Consider the following 26,656-nt stretch of genomic DNA (forward strand, 5'->3'; position numbering starts at 1 on the left):
CTGTCGTGAGCCGTCTCACACATCAGCAGCTGTTCGGGCAGCTCGCCGTCCCGCGGGTGAGGCCCCGCAGATCGGCCCCGGCCGCTGGCGGGCGGTCCGCCTCCAGGCAGACCCCGGCGCCCCAGGGCAGGCTCTCCAGGTCCACGTTGCCACCGCAGAGGACGACGCCGACGCGGCGCAGCTCGGCCGGCAGCTGGTCAGAGAGCGCCGCCGCCACCGCCATGCCCGCGGACGGCTCGATCAGCAGCTGACGGAGGAACGGTCTAGATCAGCTGGTGACAGGCGGGAGGCCTGGGTCAGCAGCTGAGAAACAGTGGGCCTGGATCAGTAGCTGAAGGACGGGCGGTCCTACAGGTCCTTCTTCTTGCTCCCCAGGGAGCCTAGATCAGCAGCTGATGGATGGTAGGTCTGGATAAGTTACTGAAAGACGGGGGGCCTGGATCAGCAGCTAATGGACGAGAGGTCTGGATCAGCTCTCGATGGATGGGAGGTCTAGATCAGCTGGTGACAGACCGAAGGCCTGGATCAGCAGCTGATGGACGAGGGGTCTGGATCAGCAGTTAATGGACGGGGGGTCTATGTCAGCAGGTGCTAGAGACGAGAGGCCTGGATCAGCAGCTAATTGACGGCAGGTCTCGATCAGCTGGCGTCAGACATAGGGTCTGAATTGGCTCTTGACGGACGGAAGGCCTCTTGAAGGCCTCAGCTGCTGAGGAACAGGAGGCCTCAATCCAATGCTGAGGGAAGGAAGGCCTCAACCAGATGCTAATGAACGGAATACCAGGACAGCTAGTGTCGGACAGGACTTTCATCAATTGCTGAGGGGCGGGAGGTTCAGATCAGCTGCTGAGGGACGATATGCCCAGACTAGCTACTGGGGGACGGTAGGTCCAGATCAGCTGCTGAGGGATGGAAGGTCCACACAAACTGTTGAAAGACGGTAGTTCCAGATCAGCTGCTAAGGGGCGGTAGCTTCGGATCAGCTGCTGAGGGACGGCAGGTCTAGATCAGCCGCTGAGGGACAGAAGGTCGGGTTCGGCTGCCAAGGATAGCACCACTGGGACACAAATCGGCAACGTGCTTGCAGTGTGCAATCATGGCCGTTGGTACCTTGGTGCGCTGCCAAAAGAGCTGGGTGGCGCCAGCGATCTGGCGGTCGGTGACGCTGATGACAGGTGGCGCCACCAGGCGGCGTATCACGGCGAAGGCCCGCGGCGAGCACTGCTGCAGTCGGCAGCCATCGGCCAGCGTTCGCAGCATGCGCGGCGGGTCCGGCCAGAGCGGGCGGCCGGCCCGCAAACACGGCTCCAGCTGCTTGCCGTCCGGCTCGACAGCCAACACTGGGGAAGAACGGTCACGGGTCACCGGTCACACTGGGGAACACCGGTCACAGGTCACCGACCACACTGAGGAACACCAGTCACTGGTCACCGGTCACGCTGGGGAACACCGGTCACAGGTCACCGGTCACGCTGGGGAAGAACGGTCACAGGTCACCGGTCACACTGGGGAACACCGGTCACAGGTCACCGACCACACTGAGGAACACCAGTCACTGGTCACCGGTCACGCTGGGGAACACCGGTCACAGGTCACCGGTCACGCTGGGGAAGAACGGTCACAGGTCACCGGTCACGCTGGGGAACACCGGTCACAGGTCACCGGTCACGCTGGGGAAGAACGGTCACAGGTCACCGGTCACACTGGGGAACACCGGTCACAGGTCACCGGTCACACTGAGGAACAACGGTCACAGGTCACCGGCCACACGGAGGAACACCAGTCACTGGCCACCGGTCACACTGGGGAACATTGATCATTGATCATTGATCACCGGTGTCATTGTAGAACATCGGTCACAGGTCACTGGTCACACTGCGGAGCGCCGAACACTGATCACCAGCCGCGCTGCACAGCGGCAGACACACCAGATACGGAGGCCACTGGGCACATTGGTCACGTGGCTACCAAGGACTCTGAGAGCACCGCTCACCGGGCTGTCAGCCGCAGCACCGACTACACGGCGCAGCGAAGGTCCCGCTCAGAGCACGGGTCATGGGAACACCGAACACACTGCTGAGCACCGGACACATCGGGAGCACCAGTCACGGGGGCCCTGATCACACTGGATTACCGGCTAAGCTGGGAGACACCAGCCTGTGGCACCAAACAAAGGGCGATACCAGCCTGTGACACCAATCAAGGGGAGAAACCAGCTTGTGGCACCAATCAAAGGGAGACACCAGCCTGTGGCACCAATCAAAGGGAGAAACCGGCCTGTGGCACCAATCAAAGGGAGACACCAGCCTGTGGCACCAATCAAAGGGAGAAACCGGCCTGTGGCACCAATCAAAGGGAGAAACCGGCCTGTGGCACCAATCAAAGGGAGACACCAGCCTGTGGCACCAATCAAAGGGAGAAACCGGCCTGTGGCACCAATCAAAGGGAGAAACCAGCCTGCACTGGAACGGTCGCCGCGTCCATACGTAGTCCACACTGAAGCATCATCGCACCGTCGGCTGACGCTGATAGAAAGAATCTCAAGCCGACAATGAAGATGGCAACTGGCGTTAGGTAATCAGCACTGAGAAAATGTGAGCATTGCGTCGCGTCGAAGAGCACTCACCGTATCGCAGCCGCTTGATCTCACCTTTGCACTCTGGTCTGAGTTCCGTCACGACGGTAGCGATGCCAGCAATCATGCCACCGCCGCTGACGGCCACCAAGATGGCATCCATGTCCGGCACCTGCAGCATAGCATCGCGTTCTGCTAGTCAATCCCAGGGCGCCGGCAAGCACACGATGTTCATCCGACTAGGCGTGGGTGACAATGAGGGTGTTGAAGATTTTGACCGTCTCATAATATCTGTGACCCAACCCTATGGCAGAACGTAATGAACTGTAGTCGTCTGTACCCAAGACTTCCGACGACACGTCTGCCCGCCAGGTGAGACCGAGCTCGCCGGAACGGGAAAGTCAGAGCTTTCATCGGACTCGGCACCTCCGTCGTGGAGCTTACCGTGCTGGAATCTTTGCATGGACAGAATCGCATATATGTAAGTCCGCCATCTCGCCGTCGCGCTCGCTCCCGGCCTCCACCCTACCAGGCTGGTCATTCATGACTCGGCGATATGTTGGCTTCATCGGGCATTGGATGATCAAACCCCGACACACTTCACTAATGATTACACGGGCGCAATCGCTCAAAATCTGACCCGTTTCCTCTGATCCGGCCGTTAAATCTGACCATTGGTGATAAAACGCCTGCCACCAATACCGCGGACACCGTCATCACTGGTCCTCGCCTGCTGGAGCATCTCCAGGGCGATGGTGCCCTGGCCGGCGATGGTGCTATAGCTGTTGCTGGACTCAGCGACGGCGTAGTTCATCTGCTCCACCACCCTGGCGCAGGCCTCCCGCCTGCAGCGAGCAGCTCTGGTCACTGGGCCGACGCCGTCCCAGGGCTACTGAGGATGGCACGGCCGACAGAGCAGGAGTCCAGAGGACACGGGAGAGCCAGCGGGGACGACTGCCTGACCGTAACTGGACATATGAACGTTCATAATATGGCAGAACGCTTAAAACTACCGCGATGTTTGCTGGAAACGTCGCTTCCTCGCAATGTGGCTAACGTTTTTATTTTTAATGGCCAGTCTGGTACCAAGCTGCTCCATGGTCCTAAAGTGCATATCTACACTTGCAATCACTACCATTCAACATCTAAAAGTACTAGGAACTTGAGGCCTTCCTTTGTCACGCCAAGCGGGCACGAGCCTCGTGACTCTGGACCGGTCTCCGCGGCGTGCGGCGCCGGTCCGGCCCGCGCGTGCGCACCGGGCAACTGGCGTCGGGTCGCAGAGGAGCACCTCAGCGCCGTACGAGCGGATCGCGTCGATCTTCACCGAGGCTGTGTCCCGCGGCACGACCACTGCACAGGGCAGGCCGGCCAGACCTGAGGCGACAGCAAGCACTTCGGTCACACGGCGACCGGAGGTCCGCACGATCTCAGAGGAGGCGCTGGCCGCCTGGCCGAGCCGGACAACACACGAAACAACGGTGCACGATCGTCACGGTTAAAATGCAATTACTCTTTTTGAGCCGCATTGCTAATATCATTCAGAGCCGCATTGTTACGACCATTCGGAACCACATTGTTACGACCATCCAGAGCTGCATTGTTACGACCATCCTGAGCTGCATTGCTACGACCATTCAGAGCCGCATTGTTACGACCAGTTCAGAGCGGCATTGTTACGACCATCCCGAGCCGCATTGTTACGACCATTCAGAGCCGCATTGTTACGACCATTCAGAGCCGCATTGTTACGACCATTCAGAGCGGCATCGTTACGACCATCCAGAGCTGCATTGTTACGACCATCCCGAGCCGCATTGTTACGACCATTCAGAGCCGCATTGTTACGACCATACAGAGCCGCACTCCTCCCTAGCATTGCTCGTCCGTATCGATTTATCGTTAGATTTTGATGAACGTAGCGAAAGGTGCCCAAACTGATGTTCTGATGCCAGTGCTTCTGCACGATGTTCCTGCGTCCCACTGCAATCGGCTGTATTTTGGTATTGGGTGGCAGTCGGTGCCGGCCTGACCTGTCGGAGGGCGGAGTGTGGGTGCCGAGTGTGTGTGTGGAGAGGGGGGAGGGTGACTCACGCGCCGCGTAGGCTGTCGCCTGTCCATGGTTGCCGCTGCTGTGTGTTACGATGCCGGTCACGCCCGGATCCTGCTCCAATATGCTGAGGACCTGCAGCCACAAGGGAGTGCGCTGACACCGGATGACAGCGGCGAACGCGCTCAGCCGAACCACAGGCAGCTTCGGTCGGACACATTGATTCCTGACACGACTCCGACGTGCCATTTTCAGACCACTGTTATAAAATACATTATGGATTATTGTTGACAGCTTGCAGCTCCAAAACGAAACTAATGCAGTGCAGTTTTGTTTCAACTTCGCTTCTTTCAATCTAAATCCGAGGTAATGTGCATCGCATTACTGACCATGCAAACGTGGCCGGAGTCAAAACCGGCAAACATCTATGCAAACATCTGAATATCCATGGAACTATCTGAATATCCATGTAAATATCTGAATGCCGATGCAAATATGGAAATATCCATTGTGAATACTTAAATACCCATGCAATATATCTGAATATACATGCAAGCATCTGAACATACATGCAAGCGTCTGAACATCCATGCATGTTATGAGAAACCATGCAAACATCTGAGCATTCATCCAAATATCTGCATAACCATGCAAATATTTGCAAACGTGCAAATAGCTGAACATCCATGCTAATATCTGAATATCCATGCAAGTATTTGAATGTACATGCATATATCTGAATAACCATGCAAATATTTCAATATTCATTCAAACATCTTAATATCCATGCAAATATCTGAGTATTCACGCAAATATTTGAACCGGCGTCACAACTCACGCAGTTGCACGCCCCCCTAGCCTTGAATGATCCAGTCTTCTGCAGGTTTTCTGCTTTAAAGAACAGCTGTCGCCCGGAAAGTTCGTCCAAGTATTGACTGGTGACCACCGGGGTCCTGTGGACATAGCGCTGCACCCGCTCATGAGCTGATCGCACATCGTCCAGACCGACCTCACCCATCGCTACCCACACCCGCCACAGGGGGCCGTCGACTTGGTCCAGCACAAGGCACGAGCTGTCATCAGCCACTGACTCCTGTAGGGCGGAATGTATCGGACCGAGCTCCTCGCTCGTAACTAGGGGGTGGGAGGGGCTCCGGCACGCGACGCCCCGCCGGTCGATTGTCTCCAGCATTGTAACTGTTTCTGGGTCGGGGAGTATAAGCACGCGTCCCCATGGTGCGACGCTGCAATGCGGCCGCTGCAGCCCGCGCCCCATACATGGGGTAAAAGCCTGTCGATGTGCAGCGCGGCTTGGCATAGCGAGGCATATCGGGCAAGCACGCGACAGTTATATCCGCTTCATGTTCGTGACCGCTCAGCCGTAAGTGCACGCGAGACTGCGCTAATAACAAATGTATTGATGCATCCGTGTAAATCAGTCACAGACGGTCCACCAGGCAGTGGCGGATTCAGGGGGGGGGGGGGTATGGGGTCTCCATGGCCCCCTTCAGCCACGAAAGGAGCTCATAGAGGTTCCCCAGGGATCCGCAGCCGGTCGAAGAGACACAGTTAAAAAAATAAAATTAAACAACATTGGACGCTTTGGTACCCAGGCGACCAAGAACAGTCCCAACCGAAAGTGAAGGGCCTGCAAGCAGACACAACTAGCTCTTCGTAGATTGGAGTTGGGGGGGGGGGGGGGAGGTGGAGGTTTGGGGGAGGGAGGGGGGATGATTGGGGAGATTTCAAGAATCATAAGGTTGCACAGAAGCCGTACGCTATTGCCAGGGGACCTATATAACCACTTGCAGAGTCAATCCGATCACTATGGAGTCTTCCACCCCTTGCCCATGATTTATTTGCACTCACTCGCTAGGCGTTATGTTGTCGTGGTCCTATACGCTAACATACCAATGGGCTCTAGTCGATCAGGGGCCCTCCACAGATTATTTCCATCTTCCGAAGGGCTCTTTACGCTATAGCCGGGGCCGCGCATGTTAGCCTGCAGGGTACTCTCGGCTGCTCAGTGACGATTCACATAGGTCTCGATTAACCTACCGGCACACTCGCCATATGCTCATGGGCCCTTTACATTGGTCTAGGGCCCTTCCAATTTCCTGTCACTTGCGGAGGGCCCATCTGCTAACCTGTTCGGGCACACTCGATCGTTCGGGGCTCTCCACCTGGGGTATGAGATACTTCTAATTCGTTGGGGGCCTTACGCTCTTGTTGGGGCCCCCATCTTTTAAGAAGTTCAGGCACACTCGATCGTTTGAGAGCCCATCACACTCGATCTTGGGTGCTTCTTATATGCTCGTATGGCCCTATACTGTTGTCGGGGCCCCCCATCAGTTAAACTGCTTGGACTCGTTTGATCGTTCGGGGGCCCTCCACATTGGGTCTTCAATTTCTCCTATTTGAGTGGAAGTCCTTGCGCTGTCGTCGGGAGCCCATCTGTTAACCTATTCGGACGCACTCGATCGTTCGGGCTCTCAACATTGTGCCTTGGACACTTTTAATTTGCTTGAAGGGCCCTACGCTCTCGTCGGGAGCCTTATCTGTTTAAGCGCTTGGGCCAGAGCGGATCCAGAGGGAGGCCACACAGCCATGCTCCCCCTTCCTTCCCCTCTTGGGTCCAGCGGCCAACAGAACGGAGCTTTTTTAACACAAAACACAACAAAATTGGGCGTTTTTGGGCCTCCACGCGACCTCGAGCAATCGCAACCGAAAGTAAAAGATCCATGAACAGATAGAAATAATTATTCGCTTATTAAAATGGTGATGACTGAAGGCGATTTTGAACCTCATTATGCTGTCCAGAGGCCCTACACTGTTGCTGGGGCCCCATATGTACACTTACCGGGTCAGTCCGATCGCTGAGAAGCCTTCCACGTTGCTCTTGATCTCTTGCATTTTTTCGGAGGGCCCCACGCTACTGTCGGGGCCCAATCTGTTAGCATGCCGGGTACTCTTGTCGATCGAGCGCCCTCCACGGGCTCTTCCCACTCACCTGAAAGGCTCTATACGCTGTAGCCGGGCGCCCACATGTTAGCCTGTCGGGTTACTCTCGGTTACTCAGGGGCGCTTCACTTTCGTCTCGGACTCTTTCTACTTGCTCGAAAGGTCCTACGCTGTTGGTGAAACCCGTGTAAGTTAGCGTTCGAGGGCACTAGATGCTCACGGACCCTCTACATTGGTCCAGGACACCTTCCCTTTTAATTGGTTTGCGAAGGACACTTTGCTCTTGTCGGGGCCCTTTCTGTTAGCCTGCGCAGGCACTCTCGATCGCACAGGGGCCCGCTGCAATGGCCTTGGACACTCCATATTTGCTGGAAGGAACCAAAGCTGTTGTCCCAGGTCCTATACGTTCTCCTGTCAAAGCATTCTCGATCGCTCAAGTGCATTTGTTCGAAGGACCCTGAGCTGTTATGCGAGGCCCTATACGTTCTTCTGCCAAGACACCCTCAATCTCTTAAGGGTATTAATTCATTAACAGTGAGCTATCTTGAGCTATTTCCGCTTGCTCAGAGCGCCCTGCGCTATAGCCGATCCGTTAACCTGTCGGTACACTTCCGACAGTTTAGGAGCCCACCACATTGGTATTGGGCTCTACTCGCTTGCCTACACTGTTGACTGATGGCTTTGGCGATGCATCAAGACATGGCCCACCGTCGAAAAGACAGTGGCCTCAGTCTTCGGGCTAGCCAGGTGGTTAGTCCATGGCTGAGCAGACTGATCCCGAACATTGTTGGGGCCTGCGGCCAATGTCAGCTGTACAGGACTACCTCGCGCGCGATAGCACTCCCATCTCGGAGAGCATGGAGACGAGCACGCCGTTCAAGTTGGCAGCTGCTCACGCGCTTCTTTTTCCGCGGACTCCGCGCGGCTTCATCGGCTGTCTTGCTGTTGACCATCGCTCCAAGCAGGTGGCCGCAGCACCACTGAGGAAGAATACTTCCGCTGCTTTCTTCAAAGCCTTTGAACACGAGATGCTGTCTGTCATGGTGCACAGACCAACGCACATTCTGGCAAACAACGGCGGTGAGTTCATTGGCCAATAATTTCAAGACGTCCTTGACAAGTGGGGCATACGTCACATGCTCTCTACGCCTTACAGGCTGCAGAGTAACGGAGCTGTGGAACGTTTGAGCCGGTCGTTGGTTCAGGCCAAATGGTTAGACATTCAACATTGGCCAAAAAATACCAGCAGAGTTCTGGGTATTAGACATTATAATCTTCTTTAGTGCATAAAATAACGTCCTCAACATCTTGACCTGAAAGTATTTTTAACTGGAATGGGAGCGAGCAGCTACCACGAGATATATTCTGATTGAATTTTGCAGTCGATAAACTGAAGAAATCGTACGTTAAGCGATTGCATGAAACAAATCTCCGGCGCTCTGCATTTCGCAATGGTTCCGTAAACTCTTTCTAAACCGATAAAGCTCGGAAGCTTAGTCATAATAAGCCTAGTCATAATTTATATTTGAGCTCTACAGTGAGATTACGGACCCGCGAATATAGATAAGAGATCAAAATCAGTGAACACTTTGTATTTAATTGGCCAAGCCATATCCGTTTGGGAATGTTCAACATTCAGTCAGGATCGATTAGTGAGATAAAAAGGTGCGTAGCAAATCTTACCAACAAAACCCCTCGGCGCCAAGTGTTGCAGTCTCCGTAGGCCGCGCAGCGTCCGCCCCGTGGCTAACACCAAGCCGTGGCCAAATAATGGACGAAAATGATGGCTTATCCGAAAAAAGTACCTTTGAACGCTTTAAGACACTACATCGTGCATTTAGAAGGAATGCCGAGCGTATACTCATCGGTGCGATTTTTAGATCGATTAGCATTTGCTAGCAACGCGAGGTGGTGCTTGCTGGAATCCGGTGGTGCAGCGGGAAGAGTTAAGGTAGAATGTCTATTTTTCGTGTTGCTGTAACTCTTTATCTGTCTAGGGGACAACCGCAAAGTTATGAAAAAGATACGCACAGTCTTATCTTTGAAAGGTGAGAATAAATTTTGAAAGATGTTCCGAACCATTATTTCACGCCGGTCGTTCTTGCGTGGGGCATGGGGCATCTTGCGACGTGGCATTACTTGCAGTAGCCAGCGCCGTTCGGTTTTACGGAAACTGGAACCCAGCCCATTGCTGTCCTTGCTCCCGAGTTTTCGGGCGCGTAGGCTCAAGCCTTTTGATGTATTTTGTTTCACTGACTGATTCTGTAGACAAATGAACTGCCATCAGGCAAACATAGGATGGCCTGGTTCGTTTTTAAACTGATTTACACCCACTGTTTTCAACTATTACAAGACCCATTGCTTCTTTGCGGGCAAGGGGGTCCGGGAGTAAAACATTACCGGGCACATGGCCGGCGGCCGGGAGCTGACGGGTCATTCCGTTCCAATACGGGGTGTCTTCTGGTTGTCATCCTGGCGACACGGGCGGGATCCCCTGGTCGATCCGAAGGCCCTTAGAGGGTACATCATATGACATTGGTCCCCTCCTGACGCGGAAGGCCTTCCGACCCGCGCAATTAGCCCTGGATCGATGCAGGAACTCTCATTGTCGCAAAGCATCCCTGATCGCCGCAGGTGGTCCAATAATTGGCGCATAGACTCCAGTTTGGCTTATTGGGCTCTTGCTGGAATTGAATTGGAAAGTCCACCGTCCGGCGTTGGGGCCCTGACTGACACGGGACCCCGCCGTTGTCTCAATGTGAGCACTCATCATAAGTTACAATGTTTCCTTTCATTGCCAGGGGGCCCCAACCAACGTAGGAAGTCCTCTCTCATTCGGGGTCCGTCCCCGTCTGTTTTGAGCAAATGCTCCCCTAACCGACTTGAAGCCCCTTGCTGACAAAATAAGCGCCCTTTTAGGCACTGACCCCTGACCGATATAGGAACCTTGCATTGTTGCAGGGGCCCAGACCAACCCAAATTGTGGCGTTGTCCTTGCTTGAGAAATAGGCCCCAAGAGCTCAGACCAACAGGGAGCCGACTTTTCGGTGCTGATGATCTCTGGCCGAAATAGAGAAGCGCTCTTGCTCAGGGACTTCAGTCGGTGCAAGACACCCCCTAAACAACATTTAAGATTACGGCCTCATGGGCGGAGGTACTAAATGTGACCTACAACGTGCCCTTCGGGTCGTTCAGCCTTCCAATCGAGCCCCTGATCATTGGTCCTGAGGAGCCCTTCGCCCCCTCTTGGGGCCTCCTCGCACAAAGCCTGTGACCGAGTCGGGGTCACTAGCCGACACATGACTCCCTGTTAGGCCCTGTGGGACACTGACCGACACGGGCCCCAAAACATTGTTCCAGGGACCCAAGCCAATGCAAGTCTTGGTCCCCGGCCTTGCACTTGCTTGGGAAATGGGCCCCAAGGTTCAGACCAACAGGGAGTCAACTGTTTGGTGCTAGTGGTCTCTGGCCGACCGTGACACCCGCATTGTCTCAGGGGGTTCTCATACGGTGCAAGAGGGCCTCTGGCTGATATTTTAGGTCGCGACCCTACTGGCGGAACTTCTTTATGTGACCCACAGCGAGTCCTTCAGGCCCCTATACCCTCAAACTGAGCCCTTGATCGTCGGTTCCGCTGGGCGGCGCCCCCCCCCCCCCCCTTCAGGCCTCATCGAACACTGCGCTTGGTCGACTCGGGGCCCCTTGCGAACACAGGACCCTTTGCTAGGCACTGCGAGCCCCTGACAGACACAGGGGCACCGACCTGGTGTAAATCGCTGGCCTGGCTTTGAAGGTGATTGGGAACTGGGCCTTCAACCCCAAGTCGACACGAATCTGACTGTGCGGTACTGGTGGTGCCTGACCGATATATAGGCCCATATCGACTCAGGAGGTCCCCGATCGACGCAAAGGGCCCTCTGATTGTCATTTGACACTACAGGCTGGCAGCCACTGAATAAGACCTGACCAGCACTTCGTGGCCTAAGACATCCCATCGGGCACTTAATTGTCGGTCCCGGTGGACCCTCCAGTTTCTTTCGGGCCTCCTTGAACACTATCTCTGGCCGCCTCGGACCCCTTTCAAACACAGGGCCTTCTGTTGGGCGCTGTTGGGCCCCTGATAGACGCTGGGGTCCCGAAAAATGTAAATCGCTGACTCCTGCTTTGTCCTTGCTTGCAGAATGGGCGTTTGGGCCCATGCCGACACGGAGCCGACTGCACATAATTGGTCACGTTTGATCGACATATAGGCTCTTATCGGCTCAGGGGGCACTGATCAGCGCACAGGGCCCTATGAATGGCATTGAAATGCTCGGTCCTGTGAGCCGGTACCCCTGAATGCGACATTTGGTCAGCCCTTCGAGCCCTTAATTATAGGTCCCGACCTCGGGGGGGGGGGGGGCACGTGCCCACTGTGCCCCCCCCCCTCTCCTCCTGCGCTACTGTATGGTAGGACCCCACATTCAAATATGAAGCGCCTAAGACCCTGTGCACAGGGTCTTAGGCGCTTCATGATCATTGATCATGATCATGATCATGATCATCTTCATGATCAGACCCTGTGCACAGGGCATGATGAAGCATGCCCGAGGTGAGGGTTACAGTTGATGCCCCGTCAAAAGCGTAGTGCCATGAAAAGCCAATAGGAAGTGCCAAAGACTGAGAACGGTGGGACCCAGAATGCTTAATAAGTGGGGCCCATGACAAGAACGTAGAGCCCTCCAAAGGAATTAGAAGAAGCCGAGCCCCAATATGGAGGACACCCGAGCGCACAAGTGTGTCCGAGCTGAGGTTAACAAATGGGGCCCCTGACAAATGCGCGGGGCCTTTAATGAAATAAGTGCCCAAGGCACAATAAGGAGGACCCCCGAGTGACCAAGCGTGCTAGAGCAGGCAAACAGATGGAATCGCGACAAAGTCGTAGAGCCCCAAAAGCGCAGTGACAGACAATTGGAAGGGCGCTAGACGAATGCAGAGGGCAGATGAATATATCACGAGTGTGTCGGTTGGTTAGCCGAAACCAACATGAAGGATCCCTGAGAAGCCTAGAATGCCCCGGTACTTTAATATCTGTGGCCCCGGCTATAGCGTATAGAGCCTTTGGAGCGTATGGGAAAGATTTCGTGGAAGGCCCCTGATCGACAAGAGTGCCCCGGCATGCCACCAAATTTCAAGAAGTCAAGGCGACGTTGAAGCCCTCTTAGTGATTATATCTACCCGTGCAAATAGACATGTAGGGCCCCATGAACAGCGCAGAGCCTCTTAATAGTGTAACGAGCTCTAAAATCTCTCAATAACTACCCTCTCAATCAGTTAAGGCGTTTACTTTCAATTTTCAAGTTCCAATTTCACCTAAAAGCGTGCAATTCTGTTGCGTTTTGTGTTAGAAAGCTGCGTCTGTTCGGCCGGCTGTGGGCTTCTTTTGAGCCTATGGCCCCATTCGGCCCCGAGGGGGGGGGGACGTAGCTCCGTGGCCCCACCTTTGGATCCGCCCCTGAAAAGAGCCCGATGCTCCGGTCGTCCTATATGATGCAAGTCTCCTGTGTACGTTTTCACTTATTATGCCATTGCACTTTAATGGCTAATGGCACAAGCTTGTAAAGTATACCATCATTCTCGCGATTAAATCATCCTTAGTCGGCTCATTGGCTATATGGATCTTCCCCTAACAGTTTATTCATTAACTTACGACAATTTTCGATGTTCCGGCTGTCCCGCAGCGTCACGGGGCCCAGCTCGTGGCGCGCAGCGTTGAAGTCCCGGCACCATTGACGTCATCGTCTTGTACAGAGTGAGTGAAAACTCGACTTTGGCAAAGCCCAAGGCTGCGCGAAGCTGATGCACGGCATCCCCTGTGGGTGATTAATATGGGGGTGAGTGGTGTGTGTGGGTGTGAATTTCATGCATGTTCGCGGAGGGGGCCGGACATTGGATATTCGTGTTGCAGACGTCATCTGTTGATAATGCGTATGTCGCTCTCAAGTGGAGCGAAACGTCGAGTGTGAAGGGCTGGATAGCCCATCCACGTTTCCCACTGAAAGGCAATGAGCCGCGGCGTACCTGCTGGCTGGAGATGAATTAAAATTTAGACATCCGCAAAAGGGTTTGGGCGGTAATACCAGTGATTTTAAGTTATACTTGTACAAGGTACCAATGTTTTATTAGTGTAAGCTGTGGAGCATGACTAGCAATAAGTGTGGTAGAATTATTTGTGAGTCCAACTAAGGTCATGATTCTACCTGACCAGGAACTTGCCAGTGAACAGGGCTTGGATGTGTTGCTGTTAGCAACACTTTGATGGCAGTCACAACAAGTTGTCACAGTGAGCATACTGAATGATTCATTTTGATGCTCTACTCCAAGAGGCTGCGGGAATATGGCACATAATTTTGCTTGAATTAATACCATAGTACTTGGAGGCAGTGTATTGCTGATGTACCATTTACATGCCATCTTTCAAAGTGCACTGCTTGAAAATTGGCTGGTCAATTGGCTTACCATGCATTCATGTGTGGCATGCTTTTGATCCCAAACTCTTAGATCTTAAATTATTTGTGCTTCCAGTGCATGCAGCAAAAATAACCATGTAGTTAGTTTCTTTTCTAGATCTTGTCTAACTTACCTTATGTTGCTGCATGCTGGCCAGAGCAAAATATTAGGGGTTCTTGCCTCTGTCAGGTCTGACTCATGCTCAATTATCCTCTACAGTCCTCCACTTAGTCTGGCAAGCTTTTGAAATGCAGAAAACCGGCCATTGCACATACGTGACTCTGTACATTTCAGCTGGCATTAAGAGAGTACAGTTCTCTGCTGTTTTCTGAGTCAAATTGTGTCATTTTTAAACCATGTTACTAGACTTTCAAAGTTGGGATCATTTCTGATCTACATTGCTGTGTTTTGATGGGTAACAGATTTCATATTTCTGATGTGAACCCAGCAAGTTTTTCAGATTAACATGTTGCAGGAATTTATGCATGACCTAACAACCTGCATGCAAATGCCTTGGCACTTGCAGCACAGTTTAAAAGGTTGCTCTTCCTGAACACTGAAAGTTTGATTAGTAGTTTATGCTCTTAGCATGCAGAGTTCATGACAACATATTAGTATGTGGGCCACTTGGTTGCACAAATTTTCCTATGGTTCAAGAAAAACCCAGCCAATATACCTGCTCACAAGCATAAATAGCATCTTAGTCTGATCTGTTTAGAGATTCCATGCTGAGAAGGTGATACAATCAGGTGAAATTTTGGTGCTTTTTTGTGCGCTGTCATGTGGATATTTTATATTTTGTGGATATATGCCAGGAACAGGCAATTTTAATTTAATGAGTTAGCCCAGAAGTTTCACCAGTAATGTTTTCTTTTGTCACAGGTTTGTCAGTTTATTTCACAACAGTAAGCAGAGGTGTCACTAGTGCTGCTTGTGGGAAAGGGCCATGACTTGGTGGGGCCTTGTGTGGCCTCCTGGTAACAGCCATAATCCTATCACCACAGTCATATGTATGCTGGGCTGTGTGTTATGTGGATTAAACTGATTGTGACCTCACATGAACTTGGAGCTAAACACTGTCTTAAATCCACTGAAGCGGTTATCCAAGCTAACATCACTTTAGTCCATGTGATATAGCAAATTTATACTTGTGCTGGCTCCATCAAAGCATTGTTGAATCCAAAATTAGAACAGGATAACAGGGATCAAAGTGCATGCTAATAGGAGAAGAACCTGAAGCACCTAGCCAAATTTTTAAAGGTATTCACAAGCAATGAATCCACTGCCCACCTGAAATAGGTTTTTGAATAGATACAAATGCTGGTCCTAAGTATAATTGATCAAAAAGATGTGGCATCTGTTATTGCATATGGCAAATGAGTTCATGATTTAATACATGGAAGTGCATAAGGAAATTATGCTCATAATTTTAAACATGACATACTTGTCTCATAAGTTGAGATGAATGAATGGTTCACAAAATATTCTGGCACATTTATCTATCATTTGTGTGTTCCTTGTTGAGTAATGCCTTGTAAATGTATATTAAGATAATCTGTGTAAAATATATGAGAGGTTTTGCTACTCTGCAGGATGATCTGCTGTTGGTGATAGTCATATCACTTGTGCAATTAGTCCTGACTAATTTTGAGAACTGCCAAAAACTCAGTACTCCTGATTGATCCCCTAAATGGATGCTGACTCCAGCCTAGTCAATCTAAATTTAACCAGTTCAGTTCATGCAGCGAAAAAGCAGTGGATTCAGATGAAGATGGATTTGCCAAAATTTTCAGTGATCCTGTATTTTACTCAGATTCTAAATCAGCTTGAGCGCACTGGTGTTAGTGGTGTAGCCTACAAGTAAATTGCTTGACATGTTTTGAATGTATTTTTTAGCCTGAAACATGTGACCACAGATCGGGTGGCTGTACATTTTCCATGTTCCAAGTTGTGATGATACTCTAATATTGGATTGAATACACCATTGGAGTAATAAAGACCATATTATGTTTAGTTATGTGATGTCTGTAGTTCACATGATGTTCATTTTTATATTTTTCCATTGCAAAACTTGTTACTTTATGCTGGTGATGCTGTCATGAAGGAAATGTTTTATCATTATTTGGTGTTCTGAAATGAAATATCTAGGCCCTAATGTAGAGAGAGATTCCTAGCTATCTCTAATGGCTGTATGTAATACTTTTGCACATGTAATAACAATCACAATTGTATGAAAGCCTCAAATACAAGTTAAGGAGCTTAAGAGCAAGTAATCACGATGCATTATATTCATAGTATGCTTGGTTATTGGTTGTTTGAGGCCACACCATATCTTGCACCCAGTATTCAGAGTATATGTTAGGAGTGATGTCATAAATGATGATGGCACGCAGAGGCGCGAGCAGGGCTCTGATTGGCCGACGGACGCCGCACGTTGCGTACTGCGCACTAACGGCCGTGGCCGCCCGCGCGGTATACACCAGATGTGCATCCGTGCTTGACCGATGCACGAAGCTCGTCACTCGATTTTCGGATGAAGAGGTTTGTTTACACAGCCCCAGAGGACCCCTACATGCAGCTGATTTGCCATTAGACGTGCCGAGTGCCAAATATCGCGTTCATACGGCCGGTTGTGTTGCTTGGTGGATAGATTACGAAAAATGTGAACCATAACCTTGCCTCCGCCGAACTAAATCTTCAGGTGGCGAGCATTGCATGGCTGTGGTTGGTCGAGGTGTGATGTTATGTGTAGTATGGCGCAACTGGGTCTGATCCGAGCAAAATTGTGATGTTTATATCCCTTTTTAGACGAAAATTGATCGCAAAACCACTGGCAGCACACCACGTTGAATCATATCTGGTCGTTTTCCGGTCACCCGTGGAGCTGACGGCTGCGTGTCCGTCTGCGGTGGGCTTGTGCACTGCTCTGCGGTGAGCCTGTGTACCGGCCTGCGGTGGGCCTGTGTACCGGTCCGCTATGGGCCTGTGTACCGGTCTGCAGTGGGTCTGTGTACCGGCCTGCCGTGGGCCTGTGTACCGGCCTGCGGTGGCCGGCCGGGATCTGACCTGGGCGCTCGCCTAGCGGCCGCAGATGGAGCGGAGCTAGCCGCCTGCCACGATGAGCGGCTGGCTGGCGCGGGGCTCGCAGCGCGGCGAGGCGCTCATGTCGCGCTTCCGCGGCTCCTCGCCGCTCAAGGACAAGGAGGTCGACGCTGGCGCGTGCTTCGAGAGCTTCCGCATCCACTGGCAGCAGGCCTGGGACATGATGCAGGCCCACCAGGTACGAGCGCGCTGGTCGGGGCTGGGTGGTGTAGGACTGCCAGGGGTTATCAGCGTTGCGTGTGTAGTCGGACTGTGGGCGCTGGTGGGGTTCAAGTGGTCCGATTGAACGGTGAGCTCAGTTCAGGGAAGCGATGTGCTACTCACGGACATGAACGTCATAGCGTGACACGTTTGTATTCCTATCAAGGGAGATGGTGAACAACAACCTTGCACCGGCTTGTAATGTGCAGTTGCAGCTAGGACTCAATGAATCGCGTGCAGTAAGCACAGCAGTGCTGTCCATCCCTTTCCCGTCGTTCTACGGCCTGCACCTAGCCCATCAGTGTTCGTATCTCTGCTGAGCTTGTGGACGAGTGGGCACGCCGCGTGAAGCGGCGGACACTCGTGTCGGCTTGCCGTCCCGGGCGCGCCTCACGCCGCTCCCGCCGGCAGACCGCTGATGCCATCACCACCGACGACGTCAACTGCGTGCTGAACCACGTGGACCAGGTGGTGACGCTGCTGCTGTGGGATCTGAAGGCGGCCGACGATGACGCCTCGGCGGCGCCCGCTCGCGGCCTGCGCATCTTCGATCTGTTCCTGAGCGAGTGCGTGCTGGAGCGGCTGCTGGCCTGGAGCCGGCGCTGCGGCGCGTTCGAGGAGCTGCTGCGGCTGGAGCAGCTGCGCATCTACGAGACGCTGCTGCGCCAGAGCGCCGGCGCGCTGCTGGTGCAGCGGTCGGTGCTGCGGCCGCTGACGGAGCTGCTGCTGAGCTGCCGGCAGGCGGAGCCGGTGGAGCTGCACCGGCGGCTGGTGCTGGTGCTGGGCCAAGCTGTGCGCCGCGCTCCACCGGCAGCCGGGCCTGCTCGACCTCTTCCTCAGCCTGGAGCCGGACGGCACCGCCTCCAGCTTCGTCATCTTCTCCATGCTGGTGGACTTTGTGCACCGGGACGGCGTGATCGGGCAGACGGACCGCGAGGCGCTGCTACTCTGTATGCGGCTCTCCGGCGACAACGAGCAGCTGGCGCGCTACATCGTGGAGCACTCCAACTTTTGTCCGGTCAGTCGCCGCCTGCGCGTCCTGCCTGCTCTCTGTCCGATCAGTCCGCGCGTCGCGAGCGCACTGCGCGTGCGTGCGGCGCGGCCCCTCGGTGGTCCGTGTGTGCGTGTGTGTCACATGCGTCTTTCGTCGACGTCCCAAAGTGGCGCGGAACATGCCTGTCACCGCGGGACGTATGTCAGAGCTCTTGTGTACGATCCCGGTGGGTGTGCCCGAAAGCCGAGCTCATCGCAGATCGTCCGTTCCCAGTCTGATCTGTGGCGCCTCGGTCCTGTGTTGGGATCCGCCTTAGGCGTCTTTGCTGTCTGCCGGCAGTCTGACCTGTGTGACCCCGCTCGGTGCCGGGACCTCCCCTGTTCACTGAAGCCGGTCTGACCCGTGTGACCCCGCTCAGTGCTGGGACCTCCCCTGTCCACTGAGGCCAGTCTGCCGCTAGTCTGACCCGTGTGACCTCAGCTCGGTGTCATGACCTCCCCTGTCCACTGAGGCTAATCTGATCCGTGTGGCCCCGCCCGGCATCGTGACCTTCCCTGTCCACTCTGGCCTGTCAGCCGCCAGTCTGACCTGTGTGACCTCGCCCGGTGCCGTGACCTCCCCTATCTACTGAGGTCGGTCTGCTCTCCGCCAGACCCCTAGTCTGACCTGAACCTGACCTGACCACCAGGTGCTCGCTACCGGTCTGAGCGGGCTGTACTCGGTGCTGCCCCGCAAACTGCTGGTCATCTCTGAGGACCGGTACCAGCTGCTCAGCTCCGACTCCAAGCAGGTGCCCGAGCTGCACAGCTTTGTCTGCTCCCTGGACTTCTGCAATGCCGTCCTGCAGGTACGCTCTCCCTCGGCTGATGTGGCGCCCTGTACGTTGGCGGCCGTCGCCGTGCAGGGCGCGCTTGCATAGTTATTGCGTTAGCCCGGCCAAACTCGTAAAACTGCCAGGTTTCCTCGCGGATGTTGTTTTACCTGTTTCACGAGTTGACGTGATTTTTGTTCAGTTTTACTCTCAGCGCTATTGGGAGCTATATTCTGGTCGGTACATTTCGTCGGTGCGTGCCGGTTGCGTGTTAGAGGCTACGTTTCATGCGGTCGGGGACCGCGTTGCGGCCGGTGCGGTCGCGCCCATGTGCTTTCAATGGTACCGCGGACCGTTGCGTGGCGGCATGGTCATTGACTTGCACAACGCTACCGTAATGCGGTCTCGGGCCGTTGGCAATAAGATCAGCTGGCTCCACCAAAGTGTCCGGCGCCGTGGGCGCTCAGCGCGCGCGGCCGCGGCTGCAGCGGGCACTGGCATGACGCGGCCCCACCTCCCCGTCCCCCTCCCCCAGGTGTGTCACCCGCTGATTGGGGAGCAGCTGCTCGACTACGTGTACCAGGGCTTCCTGGTGTCGGTGATGGGGCCGGCGCTGCACCAGGTGAGCCGACTGCGTCGGTGGCGTACGCCCCCCGGCTGGGCAGCCGTCCAGCCGGGGCGGTGGGGGGGGGGGGGGGGGGGGGGGTCAGCGAGACTGGGGGTGGCTGGCTGTGGGCCGCGGCTGGCAGGCTGCCCTGGCCGCTACTGGAGGACGCCAGTGCCCCGCCCCCGGTGTCCGTGGATCGGCCGCGCTTTTCTGTGGCGAGAGGTGATGACATCGGATTGTGCTGCGGCCGGCAGCCTGTGCACAGGGCCAGCCTCGCACGCGCAGTAGTCGCACTTCCTCCACGGGCACCGGTCATGGTTCCGATCACTGGGGACGGGGTGTTGTGGCCTCGCTGGACACGGGACCAATGGGGCGTGCTGTCAATCACCGGGCACCGTAGACTGTAGTGCTGTGTCTCCTTCTCGCTGTGACGTACAGGCGCGGCCCGCCCTCGCGTCACCGATAGCAGCAACGGTGTCAGGTGCGTTGTTCGCACACTGTGATGTTCACTGGTAGTCTGTCGCGCTCTCGCTGAAGACCGCTGCACCGGTAGGGCCGCTGTGCCGGCTGGCCTCCCACTGGTCCTCAGTAAGGGCGAGGGACCCCGCCCCCTGCACTGTTGACGTCAGGTCGTCTCTGCACACAGGAGGGCTCGGCGGGCGCCGCGGCCCACCCTGACCCGGTCAGTCCGGCGCCGGCCGTGTCTGTCTGTCTCTCTGTGTCGCCTGCGCTGTGGTCCGGCCCGCACGGGTCACTCTTTGACCGCCCCCTCGCTCTCGCCGCCGCTGTGGGCTGGCCGGCGCCGCACCGCGCAGGGTGGCTGGCTGCTACAGCCGATCGTGTCCCTAACCGGCTGGCGCACTGCAGCTAACGTCAAGCCGTGCCTCGCTCTCAGTTGCCTTCTGTGATAGTTGCTTACAGTCAATAACCCTATTAACGGTAGTTGTTATATTTTTGTGACGTCTATGGAGTGACGAAGCCCGATGTGTAAACCAAAAGCGCAGCTTTGCACTTGTGTGTCGTTTAATTGTGTACAGCTGGTAGTGATGTGCACCCGGAGAAACCTCTGTGCATCGTGTTGAGACGTTCTGCGTCATGTGCGATGGCGCGCGAGGCGGCGCGCCTGCTCGAGCGCTGCCGTCTCAGGGAATGTCGCATCGCATCAGCTGGCTGCGCCCTCAGCCAGGCCCGCCCCCACCTGTTGGACAGCAGTCTGCAGTCTGCAGTCAGTCTGTGCTCTGCGGCCTGGCTGGCTGCCCCGCTGTCGGGGCCGCCGGCAGCATGCGTGCGCCCCTGACGTCGTGTCGCATGCTAGCGGTACATTTGCGCTCCTGCCGACGGATCCATCCCAGCCGCTGCCGGGCTGCTGCTACTGAGAAGTTGTGTGGAGAGGCGTGCTGGAGGTCACCCGGCCGTGACCGTGCTGTGGCCCGTGGATGGCGTGTGTTTTTTCCTGGTACCTGCTCCTAACGATGTCTTGCCCACTGCCTTGACGTCTGAGCAATCGCGGTTTTGTTGCGCGTTCATCTGTTCCGAGAGCTCGTTGGTGGGGCATGGGGTGTCGGTTTCCACCCGTCTGCGAAGCAGGGTGTGGAGAGCGCGTTACTATGTGAGTCGTTCTTCCCACGGCCCCACGAAGGCCATATGGATGCACGGTTTGTTGTGCGACACGAGGTCTCAGAGCGGTTTTGCTGGGCACTTGTGACTGGAGGAATCAACAGCGAGTCTGAGAGAACGAACCGTTTGGTTACGCGCCCTCTGGGGCGTGCCTGCGGAATGTCATAGACCGCAAGTCATAAAGCATGTTTCCGCCCGGGTTCGAACTGGGGACCTTCCGCGGGTCCGAGCCGCTTGTAAAGCGGGCGTGATAACCACTACTCTACGGAAACGATGAATGATGCGCGATTCTGCACATCCTTGCGTCTCTTGCGTGACATCATCTCTCTCCGGACAGAACTCCGTGGAGGAGATCATCACGGCGACGGCGTACCTGGACCTGTTCCTGCGCAGCATCGACCAGCCGGGCCTGGTGCGCACCTTCCTGCGCCTGATCCTGGCGCACCGCTACGACGAGCGGCGCATCATCGACACACTCGTCCAGCGTATCACTGCCACGTCCAAGGTACGGCCGCGCCTGCTGGCGCCCCGAGCGCGCTCAGAACGCTCCCACGTGTCGGTGTCAATTCGTAAATTTCTGGACGAGAGGTTAGGACCTTGTGATTTTTGCTGGTAGGCTTTGCTTGGTACGCGGCGAGCTGTGTGAAGGTGCCTGACGCGGCGGACAGTTCGGAACGGCAGGTGCGTGTCCAGCGTGTGTCCGCAGTCTGTCGACGCTGTGCTGGACTCACCGCTCGCTCCTCCGGCAGCTGTGCGTGGTGACGCTCTCGCTGCTGCACACGTTGCTCGACCTCAACTGCGAGGATGTCATGCTGGAGCTGGTGTTCCGCCACCTGCTGCCCTGCACGCACGTCATGGTGTCGCAGCGGCCCAAGGTGCGCGAGCCCGAGCTGTACGCCGACACGGCGCAGCGGCTGCTCTCGCTGGTGCCCGGCTGCTGCGCGCCGGCTCGTCCGCCGGTGCCTCCGGCGCCGCCGCCAGCTCCCGCTCCGGCCCCGGCCCCGGCCGAGCCCGCGCTGCCGCCGCCCGCGCAGTTCACGCTACAGTCGCACCTCAGCGGCTACTTCGAGTACACGGTGGACGCGCGCGCGCGCGTGCAGGCGTGCCGGCGCGGCTGCGCGCGCTGGACGTACGCCTACGACGGCGTGCAGCCGTCGCCGGCCGACGCGTTCCGCATGCTGCACGCGGCCGGCGAGTCGCCGCCGCCGGCGAGTGGCGGCGCGGCGCCGGGCCGTTCGGCCAGCGAGCCGGCCGACGAGACGGCCTCGATCGGCGAGAGCAGCGGCTACCAGAGCTTCAACCCGCGCCTCTCGCCGTCGCCGCCGCCCGGCGAGCCGGATGATGCTCTGTTCTGGTCGCTGGTGCAGCGCGCCGCCACGCCGCCGGCGCTGCCCAGCCTGGAGGACAGTTGCGCCCGGCTGGACGAGGCGCTGCTCAGCCTGGGCGCGCCGGTCGAGCTCGCGCGGCCGGCCGGCGAGCCGACGGCGCCGGAGCGGCGGCAGCCCCCAGCGCCGCCGCCGCCGCCGCCGGCGCCGGCCGACCGGCTGCCCGAGCCGGAGGAGGCCCGCGAGCAGCCGCAGAGTCCGTCCGACATGTTCGGCGTCACACCCAGCATGGGTGAGTGGCCCGCGATGGGTCCCAGCCGGTGGCTGGGTGCGGCCGTCGACGCTAAACACGGCCGTCGGGAACGTTGTAGTACGTGAGGCAATTTTGGCTTATGGCCCTTCCCCTCCACAATGGTATTTTAAGACATTTCGTAAAGGCCGATGCTTGAGCTTCGCGCCAGCATTCAGTGATGTCTGTTGTGCCAATAAAGCTTACTTGGTGACTGCTCGGTAAGGTTTGCGAAACTGTGCGTAGAGCCGATAAGGCTGCTCTAGCTTGACATCTCAAACGTCGGCGCGCTCTTAAGCTTCAGTCATCGTCATAAGTTTGATACGTCTTCGCCAGTGGACGCGTAGCAAGGTCCTGCTGTGCTTTGTCAGCCCGTACCGACCCGCCGCCATCGTGGGCCGTCGGCCAGAGGCCACTGTCCCGTGCCGTGGTGTCCCGCTCACCGATGGCGCGGGGCGTTTCTGTGGCCCGTGGTGTTCTGTCATCTGTGTCACCACGCTGTCGCGCCATCCTAGGACCGTTCCTGTGGCTGCTGCTGGAGCAGCTGGAGGAGGCGACGACGAACGGCTTCCAGCTGAACCTGCAGCTGATGACGGTCATCAGCCGCCTGAGCCAGTACCCACAGCCCCTGCTGCGCTCCTTCCTGCTGGACGACTCGATAGTGCTGCAGCCGAGCGTGCGCTCGCTGGTGCAGGTGCGTGTCTGACGCCGGCGCCGGCGCGCGGGCCGCCCACCCACGCGCCTCCCACGCGCACCGGCCGCCGGCGGCGCGAGCGGCGCAGGCCGCGGCATATCCGTCCGCGTTCCGGCGCGGCATAACTGAGCACTGATCACCGCTCGTGGAGCATGTTGTGGCGAGGACCGCCCGACGGCCAGCCGCCGTTGCCACGGCGACAGCAGCCTGACAGCGCTTGTTTCATTACACTGCGCCTGTCAGTGTCACGCCGTGTGACATGGCTTCTTCAGGTGACGTCACTCGTGGCCGTCGTCGTCGTCATTGAGGCTTTCCGACCCACTCAGCTGTTTAGGCTGTCTGGGGCACCGCCAGCGTCTCATCCGGGTAGGAAGGGCAAACACAACGGGGAATCGAACCCCATACCTCTTGCTCCCCGGTCATGACCACGGTTCTGGCAGGTAGTATCATGGTTGCCTGTCGGCATGACCCCCAGGTGGCCTTTGTTGGCCCTGATACTGGTCTGTCAGCAAAGTCACGTGGTCACCCTGTCCTGGCTGTAAGCACTTCCACAAGTGACCGCCCTGACCGTCATCGCTTCTTGAAGTGACCGCCCTGACTGCAAGCGTCCCGGCAGACGCTGGGATCGCTGAAACACCGAATCGACACGGAGGCGGCGGCGCTGCCACACGTGGCCGGAGCTAGTGCGCTGGGCGCGCGGCCGGCTGGCGGCGCGCGAGGAGCAGCCGCCCTCGCCATCAGCCAGTCTGGGCTCCACATCCACCACCGGCGCCGCCTCCAAGGGTGAGCAGTCGGACGGCCAGGGCTGGCGGTGGGCGGGCCTGACAGACGGCCAGGGCTGGCGGCGGGCGGGCCTGACAGACGGCCAGGGCCGGCAGCGGGCGAGCCTGACGGACGGTCAGGGCTGGCAGCGGGTGGACGGGCAGGCGGGCCAAACCGCAGCATCCGTGACACGAACGGACGCCGCGGTCCGGCCCGTTTCGACCTCTCGCCGTACACCGAGACCCCGAACACCTGACGACCCAGTGTGTGACTCTCGCGTTCTGGCTGTTTCCCCTATGTCGCGCTCCAGCCGGGAGTTGTGGCTCTAACGTGCGTGTCGCCGGCAGCCGAGCCGCGCCGGCTCAGTCTGAACTCGGTGGCCTCGATGCTGCGTCGGTCGCTGGGCGGCGCCGGCGTCGGTTCGGATCGGCCCTCGTCCACCTCACTGGAGCCCACCGCGGACGGCTCCGGGTTCAGGTCAGCATCTCTGCCCCCCCCCCCCCCCCCTCCCTCAGACGCGCGCCGGCCCGCGGATCGGGGCCGGCAAACGATCGGTGTTTGGCAAACGCTTAGTGCAGGCTGGCGTCTATGTTCTGCTGATATATGGTCTGTCGTCGCTCGCTGTTCTGAATCATACTCGATTGGCGTATTGTTTCCTGTGCCCCGGTCGTGTTGGTGCATCCGAAATCGGCCAGTCAGTGTCTGCCTCTGCGGTGAGGAGGGCCGGCTGTGTTGTCATGCACATGGCGAGGTGCCCCAACTAACCACACGACCTGTATGGCGCCGTACAGTACTAGAGCGGATGTGGGCTGTGCACCCTGTGATGGCCGCAGGAGCCGACCTGACCTGACCTGACTGCTGACCGTGGTCGGGCCGGGCCGCAGGTACACGCCGCGGCCGAGCCGGCCGGCGCCGGCGGCGGCGCCCGAAGACGGCGCCGGCCGCCGCCTGGCCATGGCGGCCGTGCTGCTGGAGCAGTGGCTTCTGGAGCTGGCCGCCATCGCACAGGAGCACGCCGTCGCCACCGACCGGCTGCTCTTCACCTTCTGAAGCTCTGAAGTGTGGCGCGCCGCCCAGGCTGGACGCGGCCCGCGCCACTCGCCGTGGGCGGCGGGGGTCACCTGCCCCGCCCGACACTGGGCAGACGGTCGGCAGTGCCGGCCACACCGCTCCGTCTCCGTCCGGCTCGCGCTCCGTCTCTGCGGCCGGGTCCACTTGTACCTGCCTTTCCGTCTCCACATAACGCCGCACATCTCGTTGGCGGGGCCGGGGCGCGTCGCCGCGCGGGCCCGCGAGTCGGCGCCGCCAGGAGGGCTGAGCCGCGCCACTGTCCTCAGACGGGCGACGCGGACTGTCCCGGCACGGTCGACCCCGGGGTATGGTGTCGGTCTGTGCGGCGCTGCGGCGTGCTGCGCGGTGGGTGGCGTCGCTGGCCGCCCGCTGCCGGCTGCTTCCGCCGCGCGCCGGCTGATCAAGCTTCGCGGGACTCCGCGGGCGGGCGGCGACGATTGCGACGATCGCGCGGCACAGGGCGGATGGCTGGCCTAATTGTTGCTATTTTGACGGAGTGACTTGCTAGAGGTGCTGTTGCTAGCTAGGAGGGGCGGAAGGGACGCGGCACGACGGCCGTTGCAGGGAGGGCCGGCTGCCGGGCGCGCACTGCTCGCTGGCCGCTGCCCGGCGGCGGGCGGCGGCGGCAGCACTAATCCGGAGGGTCGGGCGTCTTATGTCCTCAGACTGTCGAGCGTTGCACGCCTGCTCCCGCTGCGGCCTTCCGCTCACACTCGGGGATCGAGATCTGCTCACGCGTGATCGGTGCCGTGCAATTATCGTATATTTGGTATTTCCGTAGCTTGACGCCTGCGTTATTTGTTTGCGATTGCTCCCGTGCGTCGCGGAGTGTTCTGAATGGCTGACCCGGCCCGCCGCATGCTGTAGCCAGTTCTCAAAGAAGATATCGCTTCGTCCGCGCACTTTGTTTGGTCGTGGGATGGTGCAGACTGTAACAATTTGTGATCTGCAATAAAAGAGAGTATTTTGCTTAAATTTGTGCGTGCTGACATCCATTGCCGCTCTATTGAGCGGCATAGGCCGTGGTTGTTGGAACAGCTCGCCGCGCAAAATGTTTCAAAACTGGAGCCTTACAGATAACAATGAATGAATGTTCCTGTCCAGGTGG

General features: G+C 57.0%; 2 protein-coding genes across 2 annotated transcripts; one reads left to right on the plus strand and one right to left on the minus strand.

Moving 5' to 3' along the window:
- Positions 1-263: 263 nt before the first annotated feature.
- On the minus strand, positions 264-5,643 carry LOC119091619 (putative serine racemase). Its single transcript, XM_037214425.1, has 7 exons — positions 5,464-5,643; positions 4,670-4,760; positions 3,835-3,952; positions 3,306-3,420; positions 2,651-2,747; positions 1,111-1,340; positions 264-272 (listed from the first exon to the last, which is right to left on the minus strand). The coding sequence occupies exons 1-7, from the start codon at positions 5,641-5,643 to the stop codon at positions 264-266; spliced, it is 840 nt and encodes a 279-aa protein (XP_037070320.1).
- Positions 5,644-13,442: 7,799 nt separating this feature from the next.
- Positions 13,443-25,527, plus strand: LOC119091620 (protein FAM160A1-like). Its single transcript, XM_037214426.1, is given in 16 exon segments — positions 13,443-13,459; positions 17,158-17,355; positions 17,790-18,167; positions 18,169-18,396; positions 19,061-19,219; positions 19,719-19,805; positions 20,437-20,472; positions 21,745-21,912; positions 22,157-22,363; positions 22,442-22,497; positions 22,651-22,834; positions 22,898-23,024; positions 23,537-23,715; positions 24,332-24,498; positions 24,825-24,954; positions 25,456-25,527. Coding segments are annotated over 15 exon segments (2,340 nt in total). The 5' UTR covers positions 13,443-13,459; positions 17,158-17,193.
- Positions 25,528-26,656: the final 1,129 nt, after the last annotated feature.

Source organism: Pollicipes pollicipes, unplaced genomic scaffold, assembly GCF_011947565.3.
Source record: "Pollicipes pollicipes isolate AB1234 unplaced genomic scaffold, Ppol_2.1 Scaffold_3447;HRSCAF=4054_pilon_pilon_pilon, whole genome shotgun sequence".
NCBI lineage: Eukaryota > Metazoa > Arthropoda > Thecostraca > Pollicipedomorpha > Pollicipedidae > Pollicipes > Pollicipes pollicipes.

Coding starts and splice junctions, on each gene's coding strand:
- LOC119091619 (XM_037214425.1), bottom strand. CDS start 5,643: ATGGGTGAGGTCGGTCTGGACGATGTGCGATCAGCTCATGAGCGGGTG. Junction 2,748..3,305: donor CCCTGGAGATGCTCCAGCAG/GCGAGGACCAGT, acceptor GCTATGCTGCAG/GTGCCGGACATGGATGCCAT. Junction 1,341..2,650: donor ACTCAGACCAGAGTGCAAAG/GTGAGATCAAGC, acceptor GTTCTTCCCCAG/TGTTGGCTGTCGAGCCGGAC.